The sequence below is a fragment of the Candoia aspera genome, chromosome 2 (assembly GCF_035149785.1).
Source record: "Candoia aspera isolate rCanAsp1 chromosome 2, rCanAsp1.hap2, whole genome shotgun sequence".
In the NCBI taxonomy this organism is placed as follows: Eukaryota; Metazoa; Chordata; class Lepidosauria; order Squamata; family Boidae; genus Candoia; species Candoia aspera.
This window is the reverse complement of record NC_086154.1, coordinates 101695090-101722220: the sequence shown is the minus strand read 5'-3', so window position 1 is coordinate 101722220 and position 27131 is coordinate 101695090. Positions and strand designations below refer to the sequence as shown.

The 27131-nt window shown below is 40.5% G+C and overlaps 1 protein-coding gene across 2 annotated transcripts; it reads right to left on the bottom strand.

Moving 5' to 3' along the window:
* Nucleotides 1-639: 639 nt before the first annotated feature.
* On the bottom strand, nt 640-27131 carry LOC134489744 (testis-expressed protein 47-like). Of its 2 annotated transcripts, XM_063292600.1 has the most exons (8): nt 26829-27131; nt 18562-18634; nt 17819-17925; nt 8912-8973; nt 7754-7958; nt 6036-6183; nt 2377-2436; nt 677-755 (listed from the first exon to the last, which is right to left on the bottom strand). In XM_063292600.1, exons 1-7 carry the CDS (start codon nt 26985-26987, stop codon nt 2399-2401), a joined length of 792 nt encoding a protein of 263 aa, XP_063148670.1. In that variant the 5' UTR covers nt 26988-27131; the 3' UTR covers nt 677-755; nt 2377-2398. The 2 variants fall into 2 exon arrangements, with proteins under 2 accessions (XP_063148669.1, XP_063148670.1); XM_063292599.1 differs by lacking the exon at nt 2377-2436 and having other exon boundaries at nt 640-755.

Genomic DNA, 27131 nt, shown 5'->3' with positions numbered 1-27131 from the left:
ACCAGAAGAAGAAATATAATCCGTCTTTCAGTGCCTCTTATAAAAGATGGGAAATGGAATTTTCAGGTTATTACCAAAGTGAGATTTCTGAAATCAAGAATCTTACACAGTAGTTCTTCGTGGCAATGATTCATCCTGGAGGAATCGGCATATTTGATTGTCCCCAAACACAAACCTGAAGGTAAACAGGAACAAGTTTGCTATTTTTCCTTTTTTCTGAGTTCCAGAAGGTGTCACTATCCTAAAATTGCCAGTAGCAGCATTCTTTGCTTTAATATGATAGAAATTATGAAGCTAGGAAAATAAGAAATGAGGTGCTACTAGGGTAAAGCTATATTGATTTTAATAGTTCTGTGTAGCATACTAATTGGGGAAAGATGGCTTCCTTTCCTACGTATCCTCTAGGTTTCAAAATGATAGCGACAAAAAATAATTAGGACTGAAATGATACTCCCTACCTTCTACAAAATAATGTCAGAGCCACAATATATGCAGGGTTACATTTATTTGAACTGTATCAGATATACACATCTGAAGTACACATCTTTAAAAAAAATCAATTCTCTAAAAAAATTACAAGCAAGTAATCCACGTTGATTATCATCCTTCTCTGTCAGAATTTCAAGGTTGCAATCTGACATTTCTATCAATACTATGTGCCAGATGTTACAAAGACGTTTCTTTCTTGTAGGACTCCTTCACAGCAGCCCAATCGAGATGGAGTTTTAACCGATCTGACAAAGAAAACATGGTCTCTGTTTTTGAGACAAAAGAAACAGGATTAGAAGAGCAATCATGAACAGCACGTCGGGATCAGAAGGCATTGTAGTATGCAAGCTTGTTGCTAATGGGGACAAAGTCCCGGCTTTGCCTGTGTGGCATTTGTTGCTCAAGGATAGCTACTCAGGGACCTGTGTTGCTTAACACCAGCTGTATGTAAGCTTTCAAGCACCAGAGGCATGTAACACTTTGCTTGCTGGCATATGTCAAGGCAGCCAAGACCCACACAGAGATGATACACAGATTCTTCATTCACCATGGAGGAACACACACACTTAGGTGACATGCACACATTAAAATGTGACCTTTATAAGATAACTTGGGGGGAGGCTGTATGCTTGAGGATGCCCCGGTGGAATTGCCTTTTTGACCTGGTTCTCAAAAAAGGTGCTGGCCAGGGAATATGGGAGCTGAAGTCCAATCATCTACTCGTCCCAAGGTTGGGGATTGCTACCCAAATGCCTGATGGAGAGTGATCATTACAGGTAAGCCCTTCTTCCTCTCACTGCTGATGAATTCTTTGAAATGTGGCACACACTCATTCCTTGAACCAATGGCCCTTCCACACTGTTTACCCCTTCACGATTGACCCGATTGATCTGACAAAATCTATTGTCTTGGGGAACCAAGGCACTCTTTTTTTCTCTGATGTAGTGGAAGTAGCAACATTTTCTTTTGAATCACTAGATTTCTGCAGACATGAAGGATGATTCATTTCCACATTGCCAGGAATGGTTGCCCCACCCATTAACTACTCTACCCACCCATTAACTACTCCCCCACCACCACACACAACATAATTTAGCATTGTATTCCTGGAGCTTGTCCCATTCTGTATCCTTATTCAGAATTAAACTTTCCTTCTTCCCCAATCCAGCTACCGTAGCAGCATGTAAGTAAGGTTACAACTATTGAGAAAAGTTACTGGTTGCAAATTCGTTACCAGCTAGTTCTTTCATAGCTGACAGGGGCTTTAAAATGCAACAGGATGGTGGGAATGCAGCCAAGAAGCTCTGGAAAATTTCAGTCCTTTTGTTAACATTTTTTACAATCAACCTTGCCTTGAGTTAAGCTGTTAGTCTACTTTTATTAATGTTATTCTGTGTAGTGAAATTTGCCTGAAGCCAGCTTGCACAAACCAGTGCACAATACAGTACAATTAATGTTACGTAACATTCAAACCTGGTACTTCTACAGGTAGTCCTCATTTAACAACCACAATTGGGACCAGCAACTGGGTCATTAAGCAGTCACTAAGTGAAACTGACTGCTTATGATCTTACTTCAGCTTTCCTTTGCTTTACAGACCTGCGAAGGTCATAACTGCAAGGATTGTTTGCAAAGTTACTTTTTCATCACTGTTGTAACTGTAAATGGTCACTAAACAAGGTAGTCGCTAAATGAGGTCTACCTACTGCAACAGCCAGTGGTGTTAATGTGGCAGGCACATAAAGGCAATTCTGGTGCCTAGTAGGTGGTGTTAGTCTAACTAGCAATAAACGTCCTATGCCTCTACTCATGCATTGGAAAGTATCTTCCATGTTATCACTATCCACAGGAGGTAAGAAGCGGGGGAGAGAAATCATCATACTGTACCTTCCTGCAGGCTACGAAGAACTTAAACAGATGTTGGATTATCACTTCGAAACACAAAGCCTTTGACCAAAACAAGGACTACATTAATTGCAGAACTGACTTACTGTGAGTGAAGCCTTGCTAATGACTGTGCTCCAACTATATGCTGAAGCCAAAGGTTTGGTTAACAAGCACACATGCCTCACAATCTTATCTCTGCAGTGGGCTAAATTTTAAGCAAAGTTTGAGTCTAATTATGCTATGCACATCCCAAACAACCATCATTCTGGATGTTGGCTGCCTTACGTTTGAATTAGGTAAGCTTCCAACCTTGGTTAAAATGGATCCTGCAAAGGCTATGATGGAGGATGTGTGCACATTCATTAAATATTTTGTTTGCTTATTTGTTTCATGTGTCATGCAGACATACCAAAGTGAGGGGAAGACTCAATATTACCACACTTCTCTTCATTGACACACGGATGAAATCACCACTCTGATTTGTGTCGTGCTTCCTTAATGCAGGGGTGGACCAAGGCTTAGAATGAAAGGATTCAGTGCCTTGTAGCTTGATGATTTGTTTTCACTACCAGAATTAAAGTCACAGTTTCACGCACAATGCCATTTCTGGATTATCCCCCACCTCAAGAATTCTGTATTGCAGCAGCACCCTAATCTGAGGGAAGTAGTTACTGCTGTTGTCAAGAAAGTAGTCACTGAAAGTACTCCCTCTGTGTATCCTCTGCCTACCTCTTCTGCAGTACATGATAGATCAGGAGTTCCTAAACTTTTTACCACATCTTCCTTTAGTATAATTTTTAATGTACGCACCTCCCCTAAAAACCAAACACCACAATGAACACAAATGAACAATGTAAGCAATATAATGAACGGTGGGTTTATTGTAACAATGCACAACTAAAAGGTTCTTCACACCTCCCCTGGATTGTCTTTGGCTCCCCAAGGTACACCTCACAGTTTGTGATAGATGGACCCATGATTAAATCTCCACATGGCTGTTGGCAAAAAATAGTGAAGCAGCAAAATCTTTCTGCCATGGTCAACTGTAAAATCCCTGAAGTGGCTCCATTTTCCCCTCAGAAGGGAAAATTTATTATCTTTCTATTTTCTTTCTGTCTCTGTCCTGTGGAGAGCAAGCGTAACCTTTCAATGCTCTACTAGGTCTCCAACTGAACATAACTCAACAGAACTGCAAATCAGAGCTGGGTCTTTTTAAAATAAATGCTGTGGAGAGAGAATCAGATTGGGATTACAGCACTATAAAAGGGAAGATTTATATCTTTGCCCTGAACCATAACCCCCAGATGCTACTAGGGGTAATGCAGAGAAACCTGAAATATATGCTTATGGGGAAACTTAAGTTTTCTAACACTGGCAAATAATATCACTTCTTTAAAAGGTTGCTACGTCTCATTTAGTCATAAAAAGTAACCAGTCCCAATAACTCCTCCTGAACCTACTGTGTGTGTGTTTTAAGGTAACTTAAGTAAACTTTACTTAAATAAATAATTCTCTATCATAAACTGCTTTGGAAAGAAGGCTGACAGAGGCCACACAAGCTTTTGGGCGCCAGGTACTTTCATGAACAAAAAAAGCAAACATTATGTTCATGTAATGGCCAAAAGCTTATTCTGTAAGATTGCATGGGTGGGCAATTGATGGATCTTGGATACTGTACCTCCTATTATCCCTGTTACCTTTGATCGAACTCTCTGAATCCTAGTTGGTCTTTTTGCCCTTTGCCAATATGTTACTGAAGAGATGCTCTCACTGTAACTTTTTGCAACTGCAAGCCTAGTCCTAAATTGGGGGTGGGAACCCCCAGATGTGGGATGCAACACCTTTGGCTGTTGGTCCAAGCCTAACAATTGTGGATATTAGCTCAGGAGGAGAGAATCTAAAGAGCCGCTTGGAGATCTATCACTATCGCCAAGCACACATCTATTGTGCTATATTTATTTGTATAATAGGAGGAAAGATGAGTACTTGCCAAAGAAATGGAAGGGAGATTATACACAGGAGCAATTCCATGCCTGTGGAGCCACCAATTGTATATCTCCATCTCCAAATCATATAGACGAAACCCACAACATGTGTGCACACCACCATGACTCCAACAGGGAAAACCAAAGGGCTGGGTGCAAAATATGTAAACAAGGCATATCTCAGTCACTCCTTTTATATGTTTAATCAGGCCTCCTGCATAGAACAGGGTACCTAGGGTCCATGCCTTTCCCCAGCATTTGCAGATCTTTAAATCTCCACTTAGATTTATTTATTTATTTTATTTATTTAATATCCCACCTTTGTTATTTTTATAAATAACTCAAGGCGGCAAACATACCTAATTCTCCTTCCTCCTCCTATTTTCCCCACAACAGCAAACCTGTGAGGTGGGTTGGGCTGCGAGGGAGGGACTGGCCCAGGGTCACCCAGTTGGCTTTCGTGCCTGAGGCGGGACTAGAACTCTCGGTCTCCATTGTGTTATATAATTCATAGGAATAAACTTATATCACTCTGCAGAACCCTACCTAGATAAACACGTAGGTAGTGCCAGAGACCAACTGGCTTCCATAATTCATTTCTCATATTTCTTTTCCTATTTTTACATGCCCTCGCTTATCATTGATTTTGCTAATATAGTGGTCTTGCCTTGAAAGCTTTGTAGACTTTAAGGCTGTGTTCTATCTCCCCAGAAAGAAAAGAAGCTAGGCAATAATTAGAATGGCCTATAAACCGACAATTACCAGGGACAAGAGCCATGTTATTTATCATCCTTAGCCTTAAAGATTGGAGAAACAAGTGTGACAAGACTCTCTTTTGTCTTAGCACTCTGTCTTGTTATTTCAAAGGTATGCAATTTGAGATATTTATGGTTGCAATGATCTTATGCAAGCAAGGGCCACTGAGCACAGTAAACACAATAACACCCTTAGGATTCGATTATACATGCCATAAATTCTTTTGAATAAAATTGTCCCAGCTGCGTGTCTATCATATTTGTGCAGTTATAAAAGCAGAAGGACGTAGGGCCTTATAGATTAGTTCAAGTTTTTGACAGGGTGTGTTCACTCTAATCTTCAAGCTAGAGCAGATGCTTATTTGCAATAAAGACTGTTTTTACTACATTGCCTGTAATGCAGCAGTGAACTACTACTACATAAGAGGGAGTTGTTACTGCTAGGTGCTCATTTGTTTCAGGCTGCCACTGCTGCTTATCCAAGCATGTTTGGTGGATCTTTTGATGCTCTTTCATTCTGCTTAATCTCCCGGTAGCCCATGGATTAATTTCAGGATACAATATCTTACTGCTGATGCTTAATTTGGCCACCAAATTAGGCTGATTACAACTTTATGAAATGACCACCTTAAGCTATATGTTTCTCCAGATCAGTGTTTCTCAATGTTGGCAACCCATGCTGGATGAGGAATTCTGGGAGTTGAAGTCCACACATCTTAAAGTTGCCAAGGTTGAGAAACACTGCTTCAGATGATCAACTGTAAATCCCACCAGCACCAGCCAGCAAAGCCAGTGATGAGTTGGAATATGTTGTTCTGTAATACTACAGGCCTCTGGCTCCTCAACCCTGCCTTAAGGTCACACACTGCAAAATTGCCATAGGTCTGCCTCATATCTTCAGGTTCAGTTCACCACATACCTGAGTCCATCTGGATGTTCGGAGGCAACTCAAATAGATGTAGGAACTGAGCTGGACTCAATAACTCTTGACATTCCAGGAGGAAGCCAATGGTGTCTTGGGAAACAATGAACTCTGGGACTTCTTCCAAGAAGTCATCTGGCAAGTTCTTAGGGATCTGAAGATGAGAGAAGCAGTAGCTAGTCAAGTAATTTTCCACAGCCCAGCATGTGCAGATAAGCATGGTGCCACTGGCACAATGTCTTGTGGCATACCCAGTTTTGGAAAAACTGTTACTTGCTAGTTAATTCAATGGAAAAGCAAGAAAAGCACCTGCCTTAACTCTTCTTCCTCTGAAAGGATGAGACTAGGCAGGAATAAGAGCATCAAATGATCAAATGGTTGCAGAGGCTGTGGGTGCTGTGATAGCCCCAATCTGTGAGGGGATAGAGGGATTGCCTGCACCAAATCTGGGTGCTTCCTCCCCATAAAAATCATTAGGATGGTGAACAGCAGTGGCCCTAGGGAGCAGTGCTGGCATGTCAAAGACCTTTCACCAAGAAAGGAAAAGATGGGGAGAAGGATTTTTTTTAATTAAAAATCCCTCTACCATACTTTAGTTGAAAATCTCCATCAAAAAGAAATAACAACTACCATTAATTCATGGAATTCGGAGGTGGAAAGGAGTAAAGTGCCAATTTTGAGAGACACCATTGCAGTGAAGGCAAAAACTTGCCCATCACTAACATCTGAAGACTTTTCAATGCCAGGGATGAGGGGTGGGAGCAGCTGACCCTGCCATGTGCAAGTCCTCCTTCAACTGATTACAAAGGTCAGTTGCAAGAGTGAGTCTTTGTGCTCCTCTCCCACTGTCACACCCACCGCAAAAAGTGTTGCAGTGGCCTCCCTAATCTGCTGTCCTTCACTAAATTGAAATTGCACCTCCCTAGGTTCTCAGATGATGCAATCATGGGCCATTCTGGCTGGGAATTCTCAGAATGGTTGTTCCAGTGCATCTGGGAGGCACTAGGCTGGGGCAGGCAAGTGGATTTCACAGGCAACTGTGGGTGACAAAAGAAGGTCATGAACATTCACAAGCCATCGTTCTGCCTCCAGTCTCCCCTCCTGCTTAATTCCCCCCAGGGCAGCTACTGGCTGATGAAAAGATGAGGGGAATGTAGGGGTATCACATAAAACAACCTCTTCATACCTTTTGAGTTGTCCCAAACACCAGGGACCACATTTCTACGCTCCACACCTTCCCAGCCATGTCTTAACTGCTGGAGACTCTTGAAGGAGGAGATGCTAGAGATGCAGGTGCTGCCACTCTGCGTCTCCCTTCCCACCTCCACAAAGTGAAGTCCCCATCCTCTTCTCCCACCTTGCATTATGCCAGATATTTGCATGACTATATTGCATGCAGCTGAGGGTGGGTGTGAAACCTCTACATAAAATAGCTTTCTGCTTCCTGGAGCTCTCCAGCGGGGTACAGCCCCCGTCTGCCTCAGTGAGCAACACCAATAACTGAGCCGGCTGGAAGCTGTGTTTCACTGCATCTAGTGGGGAGACTGCTTAGAGCATAAGTCTTTAGATATATGAGAAGTGGGTCTTGCAGAGTGAATCACCTGCCATAGTTACATTACCACCACGTTTTGAGTCCTAGGATAGTAGTTGTAGGCATGGAAGAGGCTTAAGGAGTGCTCAAGCCATTCTGGAAACAGCTGGAGGAGGAGCTATACCTTGGGATACTTCAGCAGATGTTTGCCCAGTCTCAAGAGTGCAGTGAGGCATTCACAGATGGTAGCCTCCACTGGCTCCTCAAGAGGAGTCTCATAGTTCAGATATCTCTCAGGTAGGTTCAACACTTTATAGTTCCACTGTTGGAAGAGTCGAGCAGGGAGATTGTGGGACATTACCAGGATCTTGGCATCCAGGACTAGCACTCTGAAATAGAGCCCCCCCACACACACAAAAAGTAGGTGGATTAGGACCAGAGTCACTTTAAATAGCAGTGAGAGGAGCTGAGCACTGGATATTATTCCTCATGCTTGAAGAAGATAAAGTAGCCAATCTCCTTTGGAGCAGAAGGAAATTAAGTTGAGTGAGCCTCATTTCAGACAGAAACATGCAATGGAATCCAAAGCTTTACACACAGAGAATTATACTAATAAAACCTTAAGAGAGAGAATTCCAAGCCTTCTTAGATCTAGAAATTAAGGCATTTCTTAAGCCTCAAGAGGGGAAAATTTGCAAAATGTCAAAAGGCAAAAATGTATTCTCAGGTGTAACAAAAACCTTAGAGAAAACCAGGGTTTTTCTGTAAGAATCTGGCACCCTGGAACTCTGTTGGCAGACTAACAAATGCATGGATGTCATTTAACCAAATATTCCTCTCTCAGTCACCAGATGTCATCCATGATAATAGGAAAGAACGGTTCCATTTGGTGACAGAAAAGCTGTATTAAGGCATGACAACTTATTCACACAAACAGTCATCACAGTGCTGCAGGAATCAATATATGTCAGGGGCCCATCTTCTTTCAAGGCCAGGCCTCTGGCTGCAAAAGGAGTTTTAAGTCTGGCCAGACTTACTGTTTATATCTTTATCTCACTTTTCTGTCAAATATCTTACATAGATGGTCCTCTACTCCTTCATACATTTTTGAGGTAACTAGCTGGATCAAGGTTGCTCCACAAGCAAGCATGAACTTGCTGGAAGCCAAAAGAACAGGCCCTTTTAGGATTGTTGGCTAAAAATATTCAGCACTGAACAGCTCAGTCCTGTGTCCCACAAGTACAAAATGCAGTTTTAGGGTCTCAAAGCAAAACTTTTTTTGAGGTGGAGGAAAAAAAGCCTTGAGCCTTAAGAGAATATATTACTGCTGCTAATGGCTTACCTCTTCTGCTGCTCCATGTCCCTCAAATCCCGCAGGACAGAGTAGAGTACATCACTGGATGACTAAAAGAAAAAAATCATGCTAAAATTCAAATTAATAGTAGCTCATACCGTAGAAGAAGTGCGTCCATATTGCTCCAGTCAGCCTGTTATTGGATCATTTATTGCATGGGGGAGGGGCTGTCAAGCCATTAGGACATATGCCCACTTTTTCCCCTGGACACTGGGGTGGCAAAACGGGGTAGGGCTGGGCATCAGGCTGGATCAGCAGGCAGGAACTTCTCCAGTTTTCTTGGGCAGGGAATCTCCAGATTCCTTCGTTTGCAAGAGGCAAGGCTGGGCTGGAGAGTCTAGTGAATGGTTGTCCCCGACAAGCTGTTCCTCCTCTGGCCATGCTTTTACGTTCTTTTCTTCCCGCCGTTTCAAGGCAAGAGCCAATCGGCTCGCCCTTTGATCATTGCCTATCAGCTGATCCTGTTTTTTTTCTTTTTAGCCCCCCCCCCCCCGGTTGAGCTCTGCAGCTTTTTTCCCACCGTATCTGCTGAGCTCCCCCTCCTTCCACTCAAAGTCAGACTGCATTCTGACAGGTTCATGGGAACTTTCAAATTTTTAAGTAAGGTTTTTAAGAAAACAGGACAAAATGGACATTTATATTAAAACAACGGGACGGTCTGGAAATGTTAAAAAAATGGGACTGTCCTGTTCAAAACAGGATGTATGGTCAGCCTATGATAAAGTGGCCTACACTAAGTGGTCTGCTGGCTTCCTGTTACCACGATTTATAGCAGGAAACCAAGCAAGATTCTCCTTGCCAACCAAATAATATGGAAGTCAACAGCACCGTTTTTTCCTCATGTCCTCTGTCCAGCAGGCATAGCCTTAAAATAAAATATTGTCCAGCTTTTTTAGTAGTTTGGGGGGTGGGGGTTGTTGTTTTTTTTTAATAATTTGCACAATACTGTGGAAATACTGAAATACCCACAATGGAGAAATGGATTGTGAAGGTGACAGAATTTGCAGAAATGGCAAAATTGACCAGTTTGATCAGGGATAAAACAATAAGTACTTTTGTAAAAGACTGCAACCCTTTTGTGGACTTTTTGCTGAAAATGGGAAAAAAATGAAACGGTGATTTCTGGTTTTGCTGATTAAAAAGGGTTGGATAGGAAATAGAAGGGAATTATTTATTTTATTTTTATTTATTTATCAAATTTGTCACCACCCATCTCCTCTGAATGGAGGGACTCTTGTAATGTAATCTTAGGGAGGAGGGATAATAAGTTTGTTTGTAACACTTTTTTAATTGTCTTTTTCTTTCTTTTTTTCTTTCTTTATCTGCATTGTCTCTCATACTTTTTCTTTTGCTCTATATTATCTCTAGCATATGTTCTTGAAAATAAAAGTTTGTTGGAAAAATATTGCTATTGAACAACCAGTCTTTCTGATGCTGGACGAAGTAATTTCATATAGACCTAGTAAGTCTTTTTTTTTTTAGTTTTTCACTGTAATTTTTGTCACAAGAAATGACAAAATATGCCAAGAAAGTTAAACTGTTAGTGTGTCCTCCTTTCCCCACCTTTGTCCTCCTTTCCAATTGTCCATGTCCTCTCTTGCCTGTTCAGGTATCTGGTAACCGTACTAAATGGTGATTTTCCTCCCTTTTGGAGCATCCATCAAGAAAAAATGAACTATCCCCTTCTAGCTGTGACTTTTTTGCAGCTTTTACTTCTGTCATTAGGAAGTAGTATACAGATACATGGCTGGTGTAAGAGAGGCACAAAGATAACATTAAAGCTATTGATCTCAGTTGGGATGAAACCCCCAGGGACATTTGCTCCAAATTAAAGTCTTCACTCTCACACAACAATCTTACAGACCCAGTATGTACATTCTAAGAACACAGTTCATATTTAAGCAATTCAACTTTCCCTGCTTCCTTGGCAAACATGGTCACTGTAATTGCCTTTGCATAAAGTCCCATGGAGAGCCAGTTTGGTGTCATGGTTAAGGCATCAGCTAGAAACCGAGAGACTGTGAGTTCTAGTCCTGCCTGAGGCACAAAGCCAGCTGGGTGACCTTGGGCCAGTCCCTCTCTCTCATCCCTAGGAAGGAGGCAATGGCAAGCTACTTCTGAAAAACCTTGCCAAGAAAACTGCAGGGACTTGTCCAAGCAGTCTCCTAGAATCAGACACAACTGAATGGATTTTATCCCATGAAGCCATTCTCTCAACTCTCTGTCTGGCTTCCTCCTCCTGGGCTACATCTCCTGTGGCTTCTCCCCCCTTGACTCTCCATGGCAGTAATTCCCTCTTCAGGCAAACCCACTGGGCAACCTGCTCAGAGGGGAAACTTCCAATTTCTCTCTCTCTGCCACCAGCCAATCAGAATCCTTTGTGCGTGTGCGCACAGAGAGAGAGAGAGAGAGAGAGAGAGAGAGTCAGGCATTGGCTATGTAGTTTCAGGAACTAGGATCTTAGAATCAGGACTGTCCCTTTTCCCCTTCATTGCTTGAGCATGATAGTCATTCTGCCAGCAGAGGGAGCTGCTCCCTCTTCTTCCTTGCCACACCATGAAACTGAGGGCTTTTACAGTATTGCCTTGGAATTAGCTCCTTGTTCGCAAAGCTACCTTATTTTACTGCCATTCTATCCCACCACCTATACTACCTGACCCATTCAGGGCCGGTTAAATTATGACCAGAGGTTAGCAGTTCTTGCAGGAAGGACAATCCAGGGCTTAGTTCTTATTTTCCCTACATCCTGCAATTTAACTCTGTAACCATTCCTGGCTTGTTCCACTCAACTGCAACAATTGGATTGCATCCATAATGGTAGGTGAGCAAAAAGTAGATTCTCTTCCTCTCTAGTTTATATTATTATTTTCACATAGCAAAATACAATAGCTTTTCCTTCCCCAACCCCAGCCCTGGGTCCAATGTTCCATAATTTTATATTTGTCATAACAGCTTATACTGCTTGAGAGAGATTTAGGGTAAAAACACATGTCTGTGATCAGTCCTTTAATTCAAAAATGAAGATGCATTCAGACACCAATGAGATAAGTCTTTCAAATGAATTAGTATCAGAAAAGAATGTTTATCAAACTCTTTCTGTTCCCACGCAGCCCAACACTATTACAACCCTTCAAAATACATGAGTTGTTAAAGGGTCTGAATTAAGTCTGCCATTGTAAAGAGATCATAGCAGTAACATCAGTTTCTGTTCAGATTTTCATGTCTGAACCAGTGCTGTAAGGCAAATGTCTAAGAAGGCTTAGAGTCATGGTACAGAAATGCAGTTCAATCGACTTTTAAGAAGGAAAATAAATAAAATATCTTTAGCTATATGTGTTACAGAAGTTAAACTGTCCACAAAAATTATTGAGGTCAGAAGAGAGGATATTCAGCAAATTTCCAAAATCCAAGTTTCCAAATTGGGTTGGGGTGGGAGCAAGAAAGAACCATTAAGAAATAATGCAACTCATTGTCATACAGAGGGTGTGTGTTCAACATCTATTACAGAGACATTTTTTTCCTCAGATTCATTTGTCATAAGGGTATCTATTTGTTTCTAACATGTTATCTTGCTTTTGGGTTAAGAAAAGTGATCAATATGGAATCCTCAACAAAATGTTCTCTAAATGTTCCTTTGCCATACTGCAAAGTCAGAAAATGCTTCTTACATACAGAGTAAAGCTGAGGCATGAATCAAATGCAGATTTTGCTGAATAGAGTATCTGTTTCCTAACAAACTTTAGACAATTGGGTATATTTTCATTTAAACATTTGATATTTACAGTGTTTAAGCAGCTAGTCCATTTCAGACAGTTGTTCCATTAATGATTTCCCAAAACTGGGGAATCAGTTGCTTCATAGGCATTTACATGTGTAAAAATCTAGTTAAAACATTTAGTATTCAACTGTATCAGTTGTCAACAAGAGCTGATATAAATTATATCTCTGCAGAATTGATACACACTACTAAACAGCCAATTTTTAACTCAGTTTGTAAAACTGCCCTCTGACATAGCCTACATTTTTCACTAGCTCCCAATTACTATATAGGTAGTGTTACAATGGCAGTTGGGACCAGAATTTCCGTCCCTAAGAAATGCGGCCATAAAGCATGATGTCATGTGACTGCATTGCTTAGCAATGCAAATCCTGGCGGTCCTGGACCACACAGGCCATTGAATGGGGAGAGGCAGGAATCCCAGGGAAGCAGAACCGTGGGTGAGACCTGTGGGTGAGAGCTATGGGCAGGAGGGGGCTGCTACAAGCAGGCATCCTGGAGCACAGACGGGCCACAGGAGGGTGGGAGAAGCTGCTGGCAGGTGTTACGGAGTGTGGGTGGGTGCTGCGGGGGTCAGGGGGTGCTGCGGGCAGGCGCTATGGGGAGTGGGCAGGTGAAAAAGTGGTGGGAATGGGAATGACTTCCGACCGGCTTCCCCATTGACTTTGCTTGTGGGAAGCTGGCAGGGAACATCAGAAATCATGATCACATGACCACAACTTGCTGCAATGTCATAATCATGAGTCTGGCACTGAGCATCCGGATTGCGATCACGTGACTGCGGGGATGCTCTGATGGCTGGAACTTTGAGGACCAGTCATAAGCCCCCCTCATTCAGCACCATCATAACTTTGAACAGTCACTGAACGAGTGGTTGTAACCTGAGGACTGCCTGTAGTGTAAAAGGACTGTGCTCAAGACACTGTCTTCATTGCAGTTTTTTTTTTTAAAAGAGATCACCAGTGTTATTTACCCTTTTATTTGCCACATATGTATTAAGCAAGAAAGCAGGCAACGTTTAAAGAATAAAACTTACTTTACTAAGAAGGAGAGTATTTGGGGAGCAAGTTGTTTGCTAATGAAATGCATTTTTAAAAAGCCTAATTTATAATCCATCTAGTAATGTAACTTCCCAAATATTTGAAAATACTGTAGAAGGGTGAGAGCGTATGGAAATCATGCTGCAATGCTCATCAGGGAGAAAAGCTTCAAAAACATTAAAAAAAAAATCCATTCCAAGCCAAAATCAAAAGACAATTAGAATCTCATGAGAATATCTAGAGACTTCAAAGCCCAGTCAGCACCAGGGGTCAGAAAGTTCATCTGATCACCTCCAGAACTCTTCGTTAAATTACAGCAAATACACAAGGTGATGAAATAGCAGCATTTCGCACTCTCAGAACATGGAGAGAGACAAAAGAAAGTGAGAAGTAGAGAGACATTCGGTCCTCCAAAACAGAACACAGCAGACTCTTATAATGCAGGCTGCCCTTTAGGAAAGGCAATAGGACTAGTCCGGAGTCCATGTCAAAGCAAAGCAGGCTCTGTTTGAGAAGTTACAATCTTGCATGGGGAAAAATATCTTTCCAGCCTTTGTCAGTTAAAGGAACTATCTCCATCATAAAAAAAGGAACGTAAGTTACCATACAATCCTTCCTTTCATACTTCAGAAATCTGTAAATGCCAAGAAGATTGTTTTTTCCTTCTTAATCTCTACCTCCTTAAAAGTGTGCATTCTGTAATTCAAAACTAGGCATAGTCAATGTGTGAACAAATGTTGCCTTTTTGCCCTCTGAAGCATCATCAGTCTTCCCCTATTTCAGGGCTAAAGGCAGCTCCCAGGGGGAATGCATTCCATAGCACTGCAGCAACCGGAAAGACCACCCTCCGCATGCCAGAAAGACGGGCCTCTGACAACAAACCTCTTCTTCAGATTTAATGACCAAACAAGTTCATAATAGAAGAAGCAGTCCGATAGATTAGGCTCTTTAGGGTTTAAGGATGATGATGATGATGATGATGATGATGATGATGATGATGATACCACCTGACTTGTAACTCTGGTGCATACAGTTAATCTGATCCCTGTACCTTGCACAAATTAGTAGGGCACCCACTGCACTTTACTCCAGCTGCAACTTCCAGAACTTTTTCCAAGGGTAGCTCTGGAAGCATATATAGCCATAAGCAAGATGGGATGTGACTGAAGCTTAAAGAACTGTGCTAGCATTCTGTGCTAGCTAGCATTCTGGCCCGAATTGTGGAAAAGCATTCCAAAGTGGGGACCAGTGAATCCAGTGTCAAGTGAGAATCAAGGGATACACCCAGACAGCAGATCTGTTATTTCAGGGAAAGGGTGGCCCTTTCTTAAACAGGCTGAACCCTATTCCCCAAATCCAGTTGCCTATTTACCAAGAGAACCTCCATTTTGCCTGGATCTAATCTCAGCTTGTTTTCCTTCATCCAGGCCATTAGTGAACTTAAGCACCATTCAAGATTACTGTACTGATTGTGCTCTTCTAATTAAATGATAAAGAATAAGTTGCTCATTGCACCCCACTTCAAAGCTCTGGATGGTTTCCCCTGTGCTTTCAGATAAATGCACACTGAAGAGCATGGGAAACAAGAACCAAGTAGGGTGCCCCTAGGTAATAGTCTGGGCATTATATAGTAACCCCCTACACAACCTCAATTCATCAGGAAGGACTAGAAAACTGCCCTGAAGGCTAAATCCTACCAGACATTCTGGAATTATGGATGGAGGAGTTAGAAGCTGCCCAGAGGGCCAGGAGAGCTAGCACTGCCACATCTAGGTTCTGGGATAGGTCTCCACTACGGTCCCTGAAGCACTTTTCTAGTCCCCTGTCCTAGCTGAAAGCAATGGGATCCAGATAAATAGTATCAATTCAGATTCCTCTGGAATTAGGGTCATCCACCTTTCCTAGAAATTGAATGAGACTAATATATACAGTTAAATTTCCTGAATCAATCAAGAACTTATCACTACCTCCTGTAGACTGGAGAGAGGCATGAATGTATCCCACCATAAGGACCACTGATCACTTCCCATTTGCAATTTAGGAGGCACAAGGTGCAAGTAAGTAGGCAATAATCCTCATCCTTCCAAGCATTTTGTCTACAAACCGAAAATAATCCAAAATAACAAATAATTAATGAAGTTACATCCCTATGATTTGCCCAACACTGAATTACAAGTCAAGCTTAATCTGATCAAGTTTCTCTGCAAAGAATGGTGTGATTGCTTATAGTGAGCCACCCACTGTTCCAGATCCTCACCCCCTCCAACATCTTGGTGAAGGAGATGCCTCACAGTATAGAAGAATGTTGGCTGTTCTGTGTGGATGCAATGATGTCAGAGAAATAAGCACTCTTTGCTACTACCACTGCTCTGAAGTAGGTCTTGAGCCTTGAACTGATCTGTCCTGACAATTTCCATTTGTGTTTCACTGATACCCTGTCTGCTTCATTGCTCTCAGCTTCCACCATAAACCGAGGGGCTAATTGAGAAGGAAGAAATGCTTGGAAGTTCTATAACTTGGAGATCGTCTCCATGATTCTACAAATCAGGCAGGGTCTTGAGTGAGATCTTTTTAACAAGCCCTCTACTACTGCAATGGTTTGTTTTAGTCACCAGTCTAAAATTTACCATGGAATGATACATAGCAATTGATTTCCTCAAAGATGTTATTCTCCAAGACCTGCCTAAGATAGTCCCAGAGAGGCAACCAAAATTACTCCTTGGTCACGATCCAGCTTCATGACAGCTCTGCTTTAAACCCCTTGCCCTGGGATCTAATGCAATCTTTAGCAGATGGCTTCTGCTGGGACTATGCAGTCAAAGATCTAATCTTGCCTGGAAGCTAGGTGGCAAAGCAGGCACACAAGTGAGAACACGTTCTTTCTCTCACCTGGACCGTAACCAGCGGCACTTAATGGGGTAAACAACAGCAGCTTTCCTTGTTTTGTTTTGTTTTTTTTACTCTTTATAAGGAGGTCATTTTTAACTCTCTCCCTCCCCCCCCCCACACACACAAACATATCACAAATTGTCTTCTAGCAGCTGGGTACATCTTGTTCTGGAATATATGTTTTCGTGTTATAATTAAGCAGGAACCATTTCTCCAGGCTATAAGCTATAAGAACTTAGGCTCCAGGTAGCATGACAAAATGGCTGTGATATAGTTGGCTCATTCCAAGACTGTGAGAGAGAACAGATGGGAAAAGTGTTTTAAGTGTTGCTATAATTTCAAATTTACTTCCATTTCTTCAGCAATCCTTTCAAGCACCAGACACCATTACATGATTTTGCATGAAATTGTGGGTGTTCTTGTCCTGAAATCTTGTGAGATCTATTCAGCAAAGATCTTGTGTAATGAACATGTGCAATGAACATGTGTGAGTAATGAACATGTAATGAACATGTGTGGGTACATGTCATGTAGCTCCACCCACTTGTGCAGTTCCTGAAAAGTTAGTTGTCCATTTTCCCCTACCAGTTTAAGTTCTTTAGGAATAAATGGTCTAGGAATATAAGGTTCCTAGACCATTTGGGGCTTCAGAGACTTACTGTCAATTCTTCTAGGTAGTCCAAACCAGGAGATCAAAGTTATGGATGCTAAAACTACTTTTATTATAAGGTTACAGCTATAGAATATTACAAGTCTGAATGCACCTCTCCCCTCCCAACCTTTATGTTCAAGAGACTAGGGATGGTCAAGTCTGAGACGCTTTCTCAAATTACATTTCTGCTTTGGACGTAGATTTCTCTTATCTGACCATTGTCTTGTTTGTGGGTCTTCTTCCTATTCCTCAAGGTTATTCTCACAGCCTATTACATTTATCCACAGAGGAAAAAAATGGAGGCAGTTGCTAGTTTCACTTGAAATGTTTTCCATTCACTACTCCAGCTTAGGTGTTCTCATCTTGCCAGTTTGGGCTTCTTGAATAAAGGTGGAGATAAAAGGGAGCATTGAAGATGTTACAAATGGGTGATCAAATTGTTCATGAACTTGAGTGGCATTCCCACAAATTTCTCATATTAGAAACATCACATTTTGCTTAATTTTACACATGTACACGCACACAAGTGAGCTTACCTCCAGTATGTGTATAATGTAGGTGGGGTAGAGAAGCAAAAGGCCTGTGACACCCACTCCCTGATAAGAGTGGCGCTGCAAATTCAAAAATAGTTGTTCCCAGTACTCTGAGGAGAAACAAGCAAGCACAAATTGCTTCACCACATAATGGGTCCATCTGGCGACGCTATAACATCAGAGAGTTCTGTCCACCTTACCCAAACAAAATTCGGTGTTTACTTGTAAAAGCAGCAAGGGGAGGAGGGTGAATAAACACAAGCAGAGCAGCAAAAGAGAGCAAGAAACATCTTAGAACTTGCTGCATTTTTAAAGACAGCTAGTATCTGGACATCAGCAGATTAATTTTAGGCCATATTATCCAACTTGAATTGTTGTAAGCCGCCCAGAGTTGCTTTGCTGTGAGTTGGGTGACTATACAAATGTGATTAATAAGGAAACAAACAAAGAAACAAATCTCTGATCTAGGCCTCAACATTCTGCAGGCAAACTTGCCCCTTGTGCAACATGTTGGAAGCTTCCTCTGCACCAGGTAAAACAAAAAGCACTACCTTTCTCCTGCTTATCCATGTTTTTGGATGAGTTTGTTGGCAGAAAGACCGCTAGTATCTGAAGGGGTCACCAAGCCAGCTGTTGTCTTTCAAAAGCTCAGGATGTATTTTTTAACCCATCCCATTCTTGAACTTTCTGACAATTGCTTCAAAATGTTCTTCTTGAAGAAAGCAGTAGGAAGAATCTTTCCTTACCAGCCAAATACCTTTTATCAGCCAGGTCTGGTGAGATCTTGGCCAGAAAGATCAGCCTGTGGAGGAGGGATTTCTAAAGGGCACAGAGAAAAAAGAACCCAGTTTTTAATTCTGTTGACAGACAGAATATAAATATTGTTCTGAGCTGCTCAGAATTTTGCCTTAAAATGGGTGGCCCTACAAATCTTTTAAATAAATACACTTTAAAAAAATAAATAAAAAGGGATGGTATCAGCCATGTGGCTTTCCATGTAGGAAAGAGACAAAAGTTATCTATTTTAACACAACATTATGACGTGTTGGATATAATGGTGGGGTGGTGGGGTGGTACTTTATTAACATCTAGAAGTCTTTTTGTAAGGACAGCTCAAAGCATTTTGTTGCCTGAAGTAAAGGCCAGGATGATGCCTCCCATTTTACACACAAAGACTGTCCAGAATCTTACTTCAGCATTCCAATACAACTTTGAACAATAGGCTGGCTTAGAAGGAAGGCCAGGTAGGATTGTGTTCGGAAAACATGCTTAACCAGGTCAGTTAAAGATCTATAAGTTGTCTTTATACCAAGATGTGGTTGCCCTTTGTCTTTTAAGCTGAGTGTTTGAATCCAGTTCTTTGGGTTTGTTTACAGTTCAGTGTATTGTGCATATGCAGAAAATGGCTCAATATAGCAACTGAGTAAAACAGGTGTGAAGATAGCTTACTGTACAGTATATATTCAGACATCTTCCCCTTGCCTGGCAACTGCCTTACTCTGTCAAATAATCGGGCCAGTTCTTGACATATTGTATTTTTGAACCTGTGACAAGAATAAATGTATTTGTTTTCCCTATCATGTTTTCTAACTAAAACAAATAAAAACAGGAAGAGGATCATTTGTTTGGAAAGTAGCCTGCGGTGAATGTTTTTCTGATCATTCATCTGATAAAAGCCTTGCTTTACGCCTTGTGATAATTAATACTCGTTTCTTCTCTAAAGGATATACATCTTTCATGAGCTTCTTCTCTGGAAGAAAAATATGTGTTGTGCTTGATATCCTTTCTTATAATGTGTCTAACCTTAAAGAGGTATTCTAGCTCATTGCTCATGCTATGACTGGCTGAAAGGACATGAAGTATGCAACACTTTTTCCTTATATTGTCTCCTGCCATTAAAACAGAGCCTGCCAAGATCAAATCCTTTCTTCCTTGGCACTTGGGGGATATATGGATATAGGAACTATACTAGCCCTATAAAAAGAGAGTATGACATTTTAAACATTTACTAAGCATGCCATTTTTCTAATTTAAAAAATTTGACCAACACAATCCAATCCTATCTATGTTTAGTAAGGGAGATATCATGGCTTACCCTCAAATAAAGATACAGAAATTCTAGTCTAATCTTGGATTCTAAAGATGTTGGTTTCATTGGTTCAGGACAATGACAGACCATCTTTTTCAGCTGATAGGAGCATTTGGAATGTTGAGACCATGTCATGGATATGTCCACAAAAAGACTGCCACAATTGAGTGTCGTTACCCATTTGAACAAACAAACAAACAAACAACCATAAGATGGTTGAGATGGTTCTCCAAAAGCTCCTTTAATGTGCCCCAGAATCAGTCCCCTGCTTCCTTTTGTCCTTTTTCCCCAAGCAAGTAGCTGCTATCATTTATATTTTATTAAGAATGCCTATTGGGTCCATTTAATGTCTAGAATCATTTATATAAATAAAAATGATGATAGAGGGAAGTGCTTTATGTGTTGATTCACTTCAAAGACCTCCTTGTTGGTGGGATGAGAGCAACAGTATGTTGGCTTGCAAGGTACTTTCTAGAGCAGAGAACCTAGTTGCATAGGATTGTGTAAGCATACTTGGGGCAAAACTAGGCTTGGTTATACCTATAGCACATTGAACAAAGTCCATCAAAATTGACTGGTATTGTCTTTACTATTAGCAGAGCATGTTCCATGTGGCATGGGTATGACTGAAGCTGGTAGTTTGGTGAAATTCTATCTTACTGAAAAGCATTATGAGAAATCCTTGATTTATCAAAGCCATAAGCAACACAGATCAGTATCTCTGGGCCCACATGGTGATGACCATGGAAAATGGAAAGTTGTAACTTGGAATGGAAGGGAATAGATGGTAAAAACATGAATTAACAATGACATGAAAGAAAAATAGGTATGTTGTGTGTTTGGGAAACTAAGAGAAAGGGGAAAGAACATAATAGATGTGAATGAAGATGGCCTGATCCTGAGCAATGGAACTGATGAATATGTGCAAGGAAGTGAAGGTGTAGGTTTACTTATGAATGAAAGAGTTCGTATGAACGTTTGAAGGTATGAATGGGTGTCTTCTAGATGTGGAGGGATGTATGGAAGTAAGAGTTCATAGGATGGTGATAGCTGCATGTTAGTAAAGGTAAAGGTAAAGGTTTCCCTTGACATTAAGTCCAGTCGTGTCCGACTCTAGGGGGCGGTGCTCATCTCCATTTCAAAGCCGAAGAGCCGGCGTTTGTCTGTAGACACTTCCGTGGTCATGTGGCCGGCATGACTACACGGAACGCTGTTACCTGCCTGCCGAAGAGGTACCTATTAATCTACTCACATTTGCATGTTTTCAAACTGCTAGGTTGGCAGGAGCTGGGACTAGCAACGGGAGCTCACCCCGTCACGCGGATTTGAACCGCCGACCTTCCGATCGGCAAGCTCAGCAGCTCAGCGGTTTAACCCGCAGTGCCACCGCATCCCAGTTCAGCTGCATGTTACATTCCAATAAATAGTAATAGTGGAAGGATTAAGAATGAATTTGGAGGAAATTGTGCAACAGTCAGTATGGATGTAATATGGGGCTGGGAAAGTTACTGTTAGAAGACATGAACAATTGTTTATTATGAATACAGGTAGTCCCTGTATTAAGAACGAGTTCCGTTCCAAGGTCTGTCCTCAGATCGAATTTGAATGTAAGCCAGAACAATATTGTTGTATAATACTGTATAAGTAGTATTATATATTTAACTTGAACCATTGTGTATTTCACCTGAATTTTTGTATTTAACTCAAATTTTGCTACAACAGGCTCTGTTCTTAACTATGGGTCATTATTAAGAAAATCAGTGAAGGATACAAGGATGATGAGAGGTTCTGCATATGGAATGTAATACTCTTTGGTACTGTCAGGAGTGCATCTTTCGGGGGGAAAGTGAACATAGAATAAAATAAAGAAATGAAACAAACTAGAGTGAAAGTAGAACAACTGCAAGAAGAGAAAATATAAGCCCTGTATGGAAAAGTATTAGAAGATAGATTAAACTTCCAAAGAAAGGAATGGAAAAGCTAAAAAAGAGAATGTGGAAGCTACTTGGGACAGACTGAAAAAAATGTTACAGAGTGCTGGAGGTGTGTGTGGGGTTAAACTGATGGGAAGTATGAAAAAGGACACTTGGTGGAATGAAGTGAAAAAGTTGTAGATTCAGAAAAATGCATTGAAAATGCTGCAAAAATGAGGCTAAGAGAAAAGATATTGCATAAGAGAGAAAGGGATAGTTGCAATGAACAAGGAACAGTTAAGATTAAAAGAGGCAAAGAAATTGTGGAACAATTTACAGATGGAAATAAACAATTGATTTGGAGGTGGGTCAAGAGGGCTAAAAGAGGAGTCTCTAACAAAAGTGAATGGAATTAAAAAATAAGATTATATATATTTGAGATGAAACTAAATTGAAGGAATGTTAGGAAGAGTATTTTAGATATTTGTGTGGAAGTGGTATGATATGTCAAAGAGTGGAAGAGAAATGAATGCTATAAATGACAGTGTCCAAGAAAAAAAAATGATGAAAAGGAAGTCATAACTTAGGTAAAAATATTGAAAAATGGTAAGGCTGCAGGGATAGATGGGGCAACTGGGAAAATATTATAATATGGATATAAGTTGCTTTTGAACTAGCTGTGGGATTTGGTTAACATGTACTGTATGTGAAAATGAGATCTGTGCCTGTGCCTAATGATTGGAAGAATGCTGTCATCATTTCTCTCTATAAAAGGAAAGTTAGTCAAGAGTGAAATGCAGAATCTATAGCAGGTAAGTGTGCCTGGAATATCTGATCGAAAGCGTACAAGAGGAAGTGCAGAGTGGCTTTATGCCGGGCAGGATGTGTGCAGCCCAGTTTTGCTCTGCAACAGGTCATTGAGAAATGTGGCAAAGTTTATTGTACATTGGTTGGTTTACAGAAAATCTGTGATGAAGAGAAGAGGCTTGAATTATGGAATGCTTTGTTTGACTAGAGTTGAGGAATGGTCGCTGAATGTGGCCAGACTGAGATATGGTGGCAAGGAAGCATGCATGAGAGTTATAACCTTGAGCAGGATGCTGCCTTGATTGGTTAACGTATTTATGGACCAATATATAAGGAATAAGTATGTTGTGTCTTGGTGGGGGATGAATCTGTGAACCTTTGAAGAACATTTACAAAAGATGGGAACACGGATGGAAAAATGTTAAGAGGTACAATGACTGCATCTTTTGTTTTCAGCTTGTTTTTATATATAAAAGGACACTGTACTGGGAATTATTTTCCTTTCTGCAGGCATTGCTCTGTGACTTGTGCAGTTTTGAACCGGATTATTGGCATCTTTGATTTGCCTATGCTCTAACCAGGCTGTGAATTACTATATGTTTTCTTCCTGCATACACTTTAATTAATTAATATAACCATATAACAATAGCTGGCATAATTCTCAAGGTCAAAACACTAAAGACTGGAGGAAATCATATGTGGTAGACTCTGCTCTTCAATATTTGCCAGCTGAAGAAAAGAATGATGCCATTTTAACTGAGAATCTACTTGGTCATAGTGTTGCCATGAATAAGTGACCTCCATGACTCATTATTGGAATCTGAAAACATTTAATAGCAAGATAGAAACCCACAATCCATACAGACTTCACATTGCATATTTTTGTTCAAGATCATATTGATTTCAAATTGCTATATTTTCCAGAACATTACAATTACTGAGAAATGTAGTACAGGATTTCCCAATTTTGGGGGGCCAGTGGTTATACTGGGCCTTTGGAGACCATGTTATGGGCATTGCCACAATATGGTTGCTAGGGTGGGTGTAACCAATTACAAAACACTCCTATAACAGAAGGCAGACAGAGCACTGGGCTGCAGGGACCCATTCCTCAACAGGTACCTGGACAGTTATGGAGGAAAGCGTCACAGATACATTGTCAGTTTGGGAGATTATGTTTAGGATCCAAGATGTAGTTGTATATGTCTCTGGATAAGGCTTACTTTTCTCCTGGTTATCTACAGCAATGGGGTATAAAGGCCTAGCAATAGTTTATATGTTATTGTTTACCCACAAATAGTAAACCTCTGAATGAACAGCTGCAAGATAATGTATCGCACTTCTGTCCACATGTAGTAGAAGATGTCACTAAAACTTGGGATCACCCGTTTTTATGTACCCCTGGAAAGGAAAAAAATGTTGCTCAGAGGGATGGAGAAAGAACTATGTAATGGTCAGGTAGTTCCCCCTGAATCTAACCTCAACCCATCTTCCCGAAGTAAAATGACACAACTAGTTATACAGGTCCATTTTTCACCAGGGCAGAGAGCACTGCATTGTATGACCTTTATATATTATTGGGACATAGGGAAAGGGTAACTCTGAATGATCAAGAAAGGATCCCTTATTCTGTAATTGAAGATTCCTGTAAGTAGATCTCTGGGTGGGATTGCCCTTAGAAAATGTCTAAGATCTGACAAAGGGGCAATTGATAGTAAAGACCATCCTATTGTCTCCCACATAAAAAACAGAACCTCAGTTAAGAGCTCACATCATCAAAAATCTAACTTCTCAAAAATGGGATGCACATTTCCATCTTTTGGTAGCAGGGCAGGGAAAAAGCGATCCCTTTTTCTGGTTGAAGGGAAAAGGAATGATGGCTTCCATGAACCCTTTGCACCTGCAAATAGGTGGTCCCTTTCTCTTCTAAATGTAGAGCAAGGCCAAAGGAGTGGACCTTTCTGTTCTCCTTTCATGCAATGAAACAAGGTCTTCACTTCCTAAAACACCACTCTCTGACACTGTCCAGTCTGCCAATATGTGGAGAGAGGGGGCAAACTGGGAAGAAAATGCTCATGATCTCATCACAATATATTTGAAAATTGTGGGCTTCCAGGGGAGATATGGTGAACTGAAGATATCTCTGTGAAAGTGGGCCAACAACCATGGCAAAGACCAAGGAACCGGTGAGTAGACTGGTTCCTTGGAACCTCTCCAGATAAGGAGAGGGTGGGAGATCACCAACATGTGTTCCGGACAACTGCAGGACAGCAGTTTTCTGCAGGTTTGAGTGCCAGGAGACAACAGGATTAGCCATCTTGCTCACAACTGTGGCAGAGAGTTTTAAAGGACACTAAGTTCACAAAGCTCACTTTCTAAACACTTTTGGATATTGCTCATTAACTACTTCTAAGCTATTAGAGACCTTCGAAATGACAAGTTTGAAAACCCTGGGATAGTCTGCCTTCAATTCTGAATGAAAGAAAATTTTAATCATAAGCTTAAGCAGCAGCAAGATTTTTATATGCACAGAGGTGGAAGGACTTACAAATTCCTACAGTGGAAGAATGAATGGTGAAATTAATGGAGCTGGTAGAGATGGCAAAACTAATTACACTGATTAACGAAAATAATTTGTCTAACTTTGTTTCTACTTGGAAACCACTTTTGGACTTTCTGCTTGAAACTGAAAAAGATGAAGTTTTAATTTGGGGATTTGATGATTAGGATTGCATAAGAATATAGAAATAATGTGTCTTATAGATAACATAGAGTAAGAGATTAATGTATTTTTATGCTTGTATCTGTACTGAAGATAGTTGGAAGTCACTCTTTTTTCTATCTTTTGCTCTTTTTGTTTCTGCATTTTTAAGTTTGTTCTTCTTTGTTCTTTGTTCTTTCTTCAAGTTCTTTCTATTCTTACAAGTTTTACTTATATTTTGAAGTTTCTTATAAAAAGAATTTAAAGAATCTGAAATAAACAGCAAAAAGCTAAACAGGATTTTGATCTTAGAAAGTTATAAATGAACTGAGAGTCCAGATAAAATTGGAATATTGAAACTTTTACAATATGATCTTTGGAATTAATTATAAAGTACACACAGCTTCTTGTTGGAAATAGATCCTGTTTTGGTTTTTACAAAACAAAACATAGATAAGTAATTTCATGATTTCAAAAACTGGACATTAGAGGGGACTACAGATTTTAGGTAGAGGAAAAATATACAAGCCTGTAAGATGATGCAAAATGTTGACAATAAAAATACTGAAAGAGACTTTTGAAGAATGGAATCAGAAAATAGTAAAAACAATATCAAAAATGTCAGTAATGATGTCCACTTCTATGGATAGATTATGTCCAAAAGATGTTATTGAAGAAATGATGGATGTAGAACAAATTTTATCTGACAAGATTGAGGTGTTATTGAAAGTGGATTTACAACTGACAGAGAATTATTTAGAAAATGATGTTTCACTGGATCTACAAAAGAAACTGCCTGAGGTTTTAAAATTTAAAAGGGAAATGCAAATGACAAACCAAGAGAGCGACCTGGATAATTTTTTCCTATTGGATTTACAAAAGAGGCTTGTTAAAGCCTTGAAGAACTCTGCGCGATGGGACAAAGAAGAAGTGAAATCAAATTTTACGATGTTTGAATAAACTAAAGGTTAAGACTATTAGAAGTAAAAGGAATATAAAGTTGGTTTATTTGATTGAGGTTAAAACAAGATATGTTGTTACTTCTGGCTATGGACTTTCTGCTGATACCAGGACTGATAAATGTTTGTAACTTTAGAGAGGGTGAAGAGTTACTAAATTTGTTTATACTTGTGATGAAAGTTTGAAGTTACTTCTTTATATATTTCTTTTCTTTTCATTATATTCTTACTTTTTCTTTTTTCCTTTTTCCTTGCACTTTTTACTTCTTCTCTCTATTCTCTTTTCTTTCTTTAAGTTTAGAGCGTATTTGATTTTACTATTATAATCAAAATCCTTAATAAAAAATTATACATATACATATACATGAGATACATTTGATAACTGCATTCAAAGGCATGCAGATTTAACCCTCATCAGTTCAACATTCCCTGCAGATGTTATCGTGTTCCACCCACCCACCCCAACTCTTCACCGTTAATGCCTTGCACAGACCCTGCCCATTCCATTCCTGGTCAGAGAAACATCCTGCTCTAGAATACTTACTCCAGTATCCTCCGTGCCATGAAGTACTCTGTCACGGAGGAGCTGATTGAGAAAGCTGGTCCTCTCCTCTTCATCTGGTGATTCATCCCATTTCTCCCACATTTCATTGCCTTTCTTGTGCTTTCCCAGTGCTAAAGTCCCTGTATTAAACCTCAGCATTGTGACCTGCCTTCTACAAAACCAGACACTGAAAGACAGAGCCTGTGGCACAATAAATGTATTAGATGAGCCACCCTGGCTAAGGTTACCCACTGCATTAATTGTGAGGCAGGATTCTAGCCATACAGAGCATTTTGTTGTCAA